This window comes from Nymphaea colorata, chromosome 6 (assembly GCF_008831285.2).
Source record: "Nymphaea colorata isolate Beijing-Zhang1983 chromosome 6, ASM883128v2, whole genome shotgun sequence".
NCBI lineage: Eukaryota > Viridiplantae > Streptophyta > Magnoliopsida > Nymphaeales > Nymphaeaceae > Nymphaea > Nymphaea colorata.
In genome coordinates, this window is record NC_045143.1 from 8,404,331 (window position 1) to 8,415,152 (window position 10,822).

A 10,822-nucleotide genomic window follows, 5' to 3' on the forward strand; every position below is an offset into this window, starting at 1 on the left:
ATTCAGGTATAACTTAAAATTCAGATTCAGATCAGATTCAAGTATAACTAAAAATCAGATTCGGATCGGATTCAAGTATAACTAGAAATCAGATTCAGATGTAGATTTTTAAAGTCGGATTCGGATATGGTATAAACTTCTTCTCATCCGAATGCGAATCTGAATATATGAATATCCGAAAAATCGGATATGACAAAAGATATATCCGATCCGAATCCGTCCCTACATGCCATCCCCCCTTGGCTCTGCCCCTGACTACAGTGTCGTGCATTCACTGTTTATAGTCTAGAAAAATAGTTTTCAAGGGATCAAATTAACAATCAGACTTTGAACAACCTATTAGTCCAACCAAATACGAAAAGCCTAACTATTTCAAAAGCCTAACTATTTCAATACTCAATATGAGAAGAGAATTCAAACTTGAGTATTTCTACCATATGTCACAACAAAACAGAAACTACTTGCTTTGATTGTTCTGCTATGAATGCACATTCGGGTGCAAATCCGTTGGGAAATGAGCCCCCTTCCCTTTTATTGCCAAAAAATAAAATAAAAATTACAAGACACCAACCAACCTACCCTCCATGAACGTGTATTAAAATTTAGGAAAACGAAAACAACATTCAAGAGATTATATATATATATATATATATATATATAAGGAATTTTTTGATAACAGAATGGTACTCTATTGTGTTATATTCCAAAAATTGAAACGGATTTAAGTACATGAAACACCAATCCATTGTCTAATGACCATTAAGAGAATACATCCTAATCATACTCGATCAAATTGCATCCAAATCATGTTTATTAGCTCGTGTCTAATTGAAAAGACAAAAAAAATTGTGTAAAATCCAGTTAGCTAGTGATGTACAAGTGAGGAATGGGCAATACATTAGAGGGGCATTTGACGGCTTTCAATTTTGATTTTAGAATTAAAATTCAAGAAAAAACTTCAGCTCAAAATCAAAATTGAATAAAAATTTCAGCTTTAGTTTGTTTTTGATGGTTTGGAATTTTGATTTTAGAATTGAAAAATAATGTTTTCGATAAAATACGAATTAAAATTCTAGAATTGATGAATTAAAACCGTAGACATGTGTCCTAAAGAGAAACAAAAAAAAATTTAAAATTCTGGAATCATAATTCCATCCTTTCAGGTAGAATCATATTTTCAAAATTTTGATTCGATAATGAGGCTATAATTCTGAAATTAAAATCTTTGTTTGATACCGCGTTCTCATTTCATAACAAAATAATGATTTTTAACTCTAAAATTCTCTAACTCCGCTCCAATCAAACACCCTTAAAGGAGATCGACCACTAATTAACGGACCTGTTTCTTGATGGGTGATTCGGACGACTCCCATTCTTCATTGCCTACAACTATATATATATATATATATATATATTCGGCTCAAGCTTGACTCGCTTAACCCACTCCCAGCTTGAGCTCAACTTCTTTTATGCTTGTCCTTTAATATATATTTTATGCACAAAATTTTTTAAAGTTAAAATTTTTATTTAAGTGATTTTATGTTTTTGAAATTATAAAAATAAATATTAGTTTTAAACAAGTCTAATCGAGGAGTGGAGTTCATTCAAATCGAGCCTGAACGCTCGGGCTTGTTGAACATTCTTAAATGGCCAAAATATCAAGCAATCTCCATTGTCTTCAACCCCACCCCCATTGACCATGCTTTAGCTTTCAAGGGGCCCATGTCGATGAGGCGCGTGCACCAAAAAATTTGTGGTGGGAGACGTCATGCCCATGTGCAGCACTCAGCGTCGGTTTCAAAATGCCGTTTCTAACTTGGGTGGATTCCCGAATCCTCGCCATGAAAGACACCTGCAACCCACCGTCCATCTCTGGTAATCGACTGCAGCCATTGCTGGTTCTGGATATCTTTTTGTAATTAACTTGCTTTGAAACTTAGTTTGACATGGTCATATCGTTTCAGTAAGCCATTGGATGGATTTTAGAGTTGTTTGGAGGTCAATTCAAAGCAAAGCATTTGAGGTTTGAATCGCGTTGTCGTTGTCACATTTTAATGAGTTATTTTTTGAGATACAAATGGCAGCAAACGTGACATCCAAGTTACTATATTTTCACGGGAACTTTGAACCGGTCCACAATTGTAAAGGCATAAGGATATAACTTTAGAAGTGTCATGCCTGAGGCCATTTCCCTTAACCAAACATTAAAAAAAAGCTTTCCAGAGGTTTGTGTATTTGCAAATCTTGATATTGGAGCACAAACGCCCAAATGTGGGTTCATTCGATGTACTCAAGGAAGAATTAATGATATTAAAATGAATGTGCTTGTAAGAGGATCAAAACTAGTGAAGTCAACTTCATCAATTTTCTTAGATTTTAATATTTTGATTTCCAAGAGTAGTCCCCTCCTTAAAAAAAGGTGTTAATTCCTTCATCACTCTTCCCTAGGAAAACAGAAAAAAAAAAGGTCAAAACATTTATACATTTAGATCCTATGCGTGCGGATTCGGATGAACCAAGTTTAACCCACCGTTTTAAGAAGGCCGAAGCTTTCACCCAACCCATCATCTCATAGAATATAGCGTTTCGAAACGGTAACGGGTTCACGGTCCGGTATTGTGTATGCACTCTCTCATCATAACAGCTTAAGTGTTTACTAATATGAGGTGTTTCTAAAAGAAAAGTTGACAAGGAGAGAATGTAAAACAGTGGTATTCTAAAACACATGCCCACAGAGATCAACTATTAGAAAATTATCAACTGTGACAATAGAGTTTTTAGAAGCACCAATTCAGATTGCTAATTCATTCAGCAATCTAATTTGGGTGGAACACACACTCACATGTGAATTTGATGCATCCTTCTTCATATCTTCCTGTTAAGAACATAGCGCATCTCAAAATGACAAAAGAAGTTACATGAAAGAAAATTTTGCATGTCAGGAATGTTCAAATGAAATTTTCCTTTATGCATAACCCCCAGTAAAGAAGAGAGAAGGAAAGAGAAGATGATGATGATGAGGAGGGCATAATGATCATATTGGATATCCTTTTTCATGTGTGCACATAAACAACTATTCATATAAGAAACTTAAACTACCGGAAAAATGTAAGATTTTTCCTTATGTAAAACTTTAAAGATCCTAATTTGTCTATCTGTTTCCCAGCAAGCAGTCGCTTCGAACAGAAGCACATTATCCCAAAATACAGAGAGAGAGAGAGAGAGAGATGACCAACGAACAGCAAGGCGGAGGAGAGCGACCGCCGGCAGCCGGCCACCATTACCAGGTCCCTACTCCTGAGCACCGCCTGGAGTGTGGAGAAGGAACTTCTCCATCCTCTTGGCCATCTCTTCCAAAGTATGCCCCAGGTAAGCCGCCACTCCCTCCTCGCTCCCTCCTTCCACCGGCTCCATCCTGAACAACCACTCGATCCGGCACCCTCCTCCATCCTCCGTCATGCCGCCGCCCTCGATGACCTCCATCTCCGCCTCATATTGACCCCACCCGATGTTGTTCTCCGTGATCTCGTAGCTCAGCTTCCGGCCCGCGCGGTCGATGCTCACCAACCTCTCCCTCGCCCACGCGACGCCCTCCCCCTCCGCAGATTCGATGCCCTTCCCGGCGGTGTAGCGAACGCAGCCGGGCTCTCCGGCGACTCCACCTTCCAGCCGACAGGTGTGAACGCTGGGAAACCAGCGGTCGAGGGAGCAGAAATCGGCGACGAGGGGCCATACTTGGTCCGCCGTGGCCCCACCAATGGTGGCGCTCAATTTGCCCTCCCACCTGACCAACTGCTGCTGCTCTTCCTCTCCCATGATTTCCTCCTCTTCCTCTTCTCCTTTTCCCGTCTTCTCTTTCAATTTCTAAGAGAATGATGAGAAACAAATGGTAGGGGGACAAAGGGGAGCGAAGATGGAGTAAGACCTGGAAGGTCAGGTCGAATCAGGTGCTGGTGACGACATGTCCATGCGCATTTGTCTAATATATAATATCCATATTAGCACACAAACCAAGGTAGTTTCGGACTTACCTACCATATATATATATATATATATATATATATATATATATATATATATATATATATATATATATATATATATATATATATATATATATATATATATATGATTTCCACTTTTCATAACACATCATGCAATTTTGATTATGCTAATGCATCAGCCATGTTTAGAAAATGTAGCCAGTCTATGGAAACGTCTTTTATGTCCTGTCACCAGAACCATGTTTCAGAAACTAGCTAGTTTTCACAAGTGAGTGTTTTTTGAACGTGTCCTCCAAAAGACAACCCTGGTTTGGTGTAAAATTAGATGTGCCTATATCTTAGACCACTTAAATTCTTGTTTAAAACCATTTAAAACAAAATATACAGCTTTATAACATGTTTGTGGTTACTAATTTTGTATAAAGCATGTTTTGATTTAAGTTAATCCTAAAAGGTTCTTGATTTAATGCATATTTTTTTTTATCAAACCATTCTGAATTTTTTTTTTCATAAGGTTACCTGGGAACGCTGCATTGAAAAAAAGGGGGGGCAAACTTTCTTCAAGGTTTTGTCTTTTATCTCTCACCTAACAAAGAGCTAGTTTGGATACTTTGGCATTGCCAAGTTTGAAAAGTAAGGGGGAAAAAGAGTCACAATAGGTGGGCACGTTTATTACGGGACATTAGTCAATGTATACTTAATTTCCACTTTTATCTGACTACTTCTCCATCTATATTTTACATACTCTATTTTTAAAAAATAATAAATATATGTGGATTAATGTATAAATTTATAAAATTAAGAAAAGGAAGATCAAATCTAGAAAACTGTTAGGGTGTGTTTGATTCCCCCGCGGACCTCGGATCCGAGGGAAACTCAAATCTGTGACAGATGAAATCTACAATTGCAAATCCACAGTTGTATCAAACTGTGGATTTCATCATCTACACTTAACATAGATTTTCAATCCACACTTTGGTATGAAAAAGTGTGGATTTGAAATTAGAGGGGAGAAGGGGTGAGTCGGACTTGAAAATTTCAGATCTCAGATCCATGGTGATCTCAGATCACTGGAGATCTCAGATCCGTAGTAATGAAAGAAAATCTAAGGAAGTGGACGGATTCCTCTTCCAGCTCAAGAGAAACGTTATCGAACTCATGCTTCATTCCTCTGCTATTTAATGCAAGTCTTATTAGCTTTCATGAAACATGCAAAAATCTCCTCCATTTATAGCTTCTTGCATCGACCTCATGCAAAAGATTTACTGCTACAACCCTTCGATCACACTTTTATTGTTGAAATCTCGGCTAAAACCAGTAGAATCTATAAGAAAACGAGCGGAAAACTCAGATGATTTTCACCAAATCTTCTCGGATGTGATAGAAAAATATCAGCATCTTCAATTCCATTGATATTTATAGGGATTGGGGCTGTCATATTTAAGTTTCCATTTTATTCTAGGTAAGCTGTTAGGTAGGGCCTGGGGATGTTGATCTGATCTTCACCTTTTTTTTGAAATTGAAATTATTAAATTAAATTCTTTAATTAACAGATTTTTAATATTAATTAACTTTTATTATTATTTTTATTTTTAACAATTTGTATCTAAAGAGTTGGACGATAATATGAAAGAAGAAAAGCGTGCGCGTGTCTGCTTCTTTCCGAACGCATTAAACCTCCTGTTGAAGCAACCGTGTCAACTTGGCGTCTTTTTCCATCTTTCATCGCTCTTCGCCTTGTCAAAGTCATTTATTTACTCTTGTGAATATTTTTGTTGGCTGAGATCTTTCCAAGAGATTCTAGCAATCAAGGATCGGAAAGAGTCACAAGTGTGACAAGAAAAGTTTCCCAGTGGAACCATTATTACGAAAACTTTTGATGAAAAGCTATTTTGTCTAATTTTCCTTTCCGACATATTGTTATGAGGTCGTTTAGCATTAGGAACAACACGGTGACTGTTTCATGAATTTACCTCAAAATTAAACTATACTCATAGAGCAGTTGTTGAAGTGTTTCTTGAATTCATGGGACACTCATACCTCATTCCTAATGCCAAACAACCCTTATAAGTGTAGATGGACAAATTCTATGAGAAACTTTTTCCCACGCCTGATTTTGTTAGTGAAATGTTGGGTTTTAAAAAGTTTATGCTGACTGTGAGGAGATAAAGGTATGCATCTCATCGAGGACGGAACCAAAGTGAGCCCGGCATGGGCCCCCCACAAAAAAAAAATGGAATTTAAAAATTTACCTGAAAATCTTAAAAAATTTCATTTATCCTACATAAAAATTTCGAAAAGTGATATTTTGGCTCCTGTCAAAAAATTTGAAACTATAATTCGGCCCATTTCATGAAAAATTTCTGACGCCACCCTTGATCTCATCTATATATTTCGGTATATGTCCTCACCTTTGATCTTGACCTACTGGCCCTCATTGGCTCCACTCCTGGGCTTGTACATTAACATCTAACTTGGTAAGCCTGTTCTTCACTTTGTTTATTTGAATTGCCATGCACAAGATCCAAAAAAAAAAAGCGAGTAGGATTATCCATATCTGTCAAATTTGAGCCACCAAAAAGGGTGAACGCGCCTGGATACTATGAGATTTGGAGGCAAAGTCATGTAGGTTCTTTTTCACTAAGGGGCATTTGATAGTCTCAGGTCTCAAATTCAAGTTCATCTCATGTCATTGGGAATCTCAAATCCACACATATGTAGGGGGTATTTGATAACATTGGCAAAAAATCCAAAGTAAAATCTATAGTTAGTCAAACTAAGGATCCTAAGTCGGACTTAAAGACTCACCTTTAAGATTCTTTATTTTTTTTTTATGCATTGACAAAATGTCCAATTTAAGATCAGATCTTAAATACATGGTTTTCAAATCTCGAGGATCTCAAATCCAAGGCTGTCAAATGCCCCCAGAGGTCACAACCCTCCTATCCAATTTCAAAATTTGAGGTTTTGGCCACAAACCAAAGATCTCAAGCAATTGGCCTCATGTAGAATTTCTAAAGAACTCAAAAACCAAGTTGTATGTGTCATGGCACACAATTAGAGTATTTCCTGCTTTAGCAAACAATGTCGGCTAGTCTTGAGAGTAAAAGTCACTGAAACAAGCTCTTGTTCAATGTAATAAGTTGTCCCCTTCATATTTAATGCCTGCAACTGTGAAAGTAGTAATTCTAGATGCTCAGGATCTTTTTGATGATGATTGGTGAATGAATGAGTAGTTGGCATCCCCCAGATGCAAATCTTATAATAGGAGCATGTCCAGATGAAAATCTTTTTAATGAGAGATTGTCTCTTCTATGTGATTTTGTTCTCGCAGCCAGTGCAAACTGGGGGCGGAGCCAAAGGTTAGGGGTCAAATTATAATTTCAAAATTTTAACAGGAGTTGAAATATAATTTTTCAATTTTTTTTTATATAAGATAAATGATTTTTTTTAAAATTTACATGTAAATTAAAAAATATATATATATATTTTACAAGAAAATGTTTTGACTAGAGGGTAGTCTCCTTCAATCGCCTATTTCATCCCCTCTTCTTCCTATCTATTCCTTTTAGTGACATTTGGATGACACTCTGAAAAAGCAACATTTTGTGAAATTTAGTTTTTTAAGCAGTTTTGGAAACTTGGTTTATGTGTTTGACTGAGAAACTCAAAAACCTCGGGGGAGGGCGGGGCAGGTTTATCGGGCCCTGTTGAAAAAAACGTGTCTTGTTTAAAACTGAGGGGGCATTTGGATGCCACTTCAAAACTTGGCAAGTTTTGCCTTCAAAACCATTTTAACTTGGATTTGAAGGCAAGTTTTGCCTCTAAAATCACTTTAACTTGGATTTTATGTGTTTGACTGAAGAAAGCAAAAATCTTGGGGAGGGCTGGGCAGGTTTATTGGGTCTTGTCGAAAAAAAAGTGTCTTGTTTAAAATTGAGGGGGGGTTTGAATGCCACTTCAAAATTTGGATTTGAAGGCAAGTTTTGCCCCTAAAACCACTTTAACTTAGATTTGAAGGCAAGTTTTGCCTCTAAAATCACTTTAACTTGGATTTTATGTGTTTGACTGAAGAAAGCAAAAATCTTGGGGGAGGGCTGGGCAGGTTTATCGGGTCTTGTCGAAAAAAAAGTGTCTTGTTTAAAATTGAGGGGGGTTTTGAATGCCACTTCAAAACTTGGATTTGAAGGCAAGTTTTGCCTCTAAAACCACTTTAACTTAGATTTGAAGGCAAGTTTTGCCTCTAAAATCACTTTAACTTTGATTTTATGTGTTTGACTGAAGAAAGCAAAAAACTTGGGGGAGGGTTGGGCAGGTTTATCGGGCCCTGTCGAAAAAAAAGTGTCTTGTTTAAGACCGAGGGGGCGTTTGAATGCCACTTCAAAACTTGGATTTGAAGGATAGTTTTGCCTCTAAAACCACTTTAACTTGGATTTGAAGGCAAGTTTTGCCTCCAAAATCACTTTAACTTGGATTTATGTGTTTGACCGAAGAACACAAAAATCTAAGGGGAGGGCGGGGCAGGTTTATGGCGCCCTATCGAAAAAAACGTGTCTTATTTAAAACTGAGGGGAAGTTTGGATGCCACTTCAAAACTTGGATTTGAAGGCAATTTTGCCTCTAAAACCACTTGAACTTAGATTTGAGGGCAAGTTTTGCCTCAAAAACCACTTTTTGAAAGTATTCGAATGACAAGAAAATGATGTTTCGTTAAAAAAAACCTGAAACCCACTTAGGTTTCTCACCAAAAACCTGGTTTTTACTTCGTCATCCAAACATGCAAACTAGGTTTCAAAAACTCATTAAAAACCAAGTTTTCACAAAATCTGGTTTTGTGAAAACCAAGTTTTAGAGGGTGGCATCCAAAGGCCCCCTGAGTTTTTGCCAAACCTAGTTTTGATGCCACTCAAATATGCTTAAAACAGAGTTCTGGTAACTCTAAAACGCATTTTTATTTTGTCATCCAAACAGCTCTTTTAGTTTTCAAAACAATCTATCTTATTTATTGTTCTGTTTGCTTCACCCATGCCTAGCCAAGTACTTTTCTCTTATGGTTTAAAATCACAATGGTGAAAATTATAGTTTAGGGATTGAAAACATGTTATTTTACTTATTTCCATTTTAGTGAATTAAACTTGACTTAACTTGGGCCATTCTACTGAATTAGACTTACTCTTATATTAATTTGTTTATATTTTTACATTTTAAAAAAATGATTTGTTTGAACAAACTCAGAACTGATTCATCTGAACGGGTGAATCGGCCTGTTTGCCGATTCATTGGAGCTCCACGAAGGTATTGAAGAAAGCAATGGGTCAAAATCTGGTCCGGACAAGCCACGTGATCTGTATTCATGCCTCATTTTCGATACGGAGACTGTACACTGGAGGAGGCTAATTATATTACAGGTCCACACATATATCCAATTTTTTATATAGTTCTGGATATATATATATATATATAATACGCCGATTTGGCGAATCGACGGAATTCAGTGATTCAGTTGTAATGTTAACAAAAGGGAAAAATATTTTCTAAAGAATAAATAATACAAAAATATGCTAATTCAATCAAAGTAAAATGTGACGGTAATGCTAATTCGATGAGCAATACAAGCTTTCTCTCAGATACAGTATGATCAAAGACATTCAAAATACGTTTGATGGAAAGAACATTGTGGTTTTAGAACACATATTCTTAAAATATATACAAACACCATGTTTAATTATATTCTGAGAAATTTGATATTTTTCTACATCACATCACCATATTTCTTAATAAAAAGGGTTTGCAACACGTGTGATATGCATTCTAAGAACACCAAATTTATGACTCGCTCAAGTATAAGACTATATATATATATATATATATATATATATATATATATATATATTGCGATCACATTCCATGGTTTTAAGTGGGCACAAATAACTTGGTTGGACGGATGGCTTATGAGGTTATTTTTACAATAGAATTTTACTGACTTTACTAGAGATAAATTTTTTACTACACATAAAAAGAATTGTTTTTTTTTAATTATTTCTAAAGTTTTTGAATAAAAAATGGCATCTGCACCGTTAGTTTCTTCAAGGAGAGAAAAAAGAACTCTTAGAAACATGAAAACTTTAATATTTAGGGTACTTCAAGTCATCGCTGAGATCCACTGTTAAGTAGCCCAACAAAACAAAAATTTCAGATACTCTGGAATCAGAGATCAATGGGAAGCAAACATGCCATCAGTTTATCTTTCGACCACGTTCTGTTTCCTGATCTCCATATCTGGATTGTGCACTAATGAAAGTTTAGTTGTAAATTCTATTTTCATGGGCACGACTAAATAGTTTGACTGAACCTTGTGACGGGAAAAAGAAGAGGAGCTTTGGCCTCCTCACAGTTTCTCCCCCATTGTTGGAACTTTATGTAGCAAGGATGGGACGTAGGTTAAGGATGGAAAAAAGATGCATTTAGAAAAAAAATGATACCGAAAACACTTTAACTAAGAAAATAGCTGGAGTAGAAAAACTTTTAGAAAAGCTCTAAGAAGCGTTTCTGATTCTTTGTCTGCCAAGCTCCTATCATATATTTGTTTATTTTTTTCATGTTGCGCTAATTAAAAGGAAGAGGAAGAAGAAGAAAAAAAAAACAATCCATTGTCCCAAACACCCTTAACATTAACAGTTTGTTTGGATGGAGGGAGAGGGGAAAGAAAGGAATGAAAAAAAAAAAAACTTTTTTTGAGTTTGGATAACTAATAATGTAAAAGAAAAGAAAATGAAAATGTGTTTGGATAAAGGGAATGATGTTCATTTCCTTTCCTT

At 36.2% G+C, this 10,822-nt stretch overlaps 1 protein-coding gene across 1 annotated transcript; it reads right to left on the reverse strand.

The window, feature by feature from the left end:
* Positions 1-3,017: 3,017 nt before the first annotated feature.
* LOC116256360 (lachrymatory-factor synthase-like) lies at positions 3,018-3,966 on the reverse strand. Its single transcript, XM_031632712.2, has one exon. It carries the CDS (start codon positions 3,814-3,816, stop codon positions 3,292-3,294), a length of 525 nt encoding a protein of 174 aa, XP_031488572.1. The 5' UTR covers positions 3,817-3,966; the 3' UTR covers positions 3,018-3,291.
* Between the last annotated feature and the right edge of the window lie 6,856 nt (positions 3,967-10,822).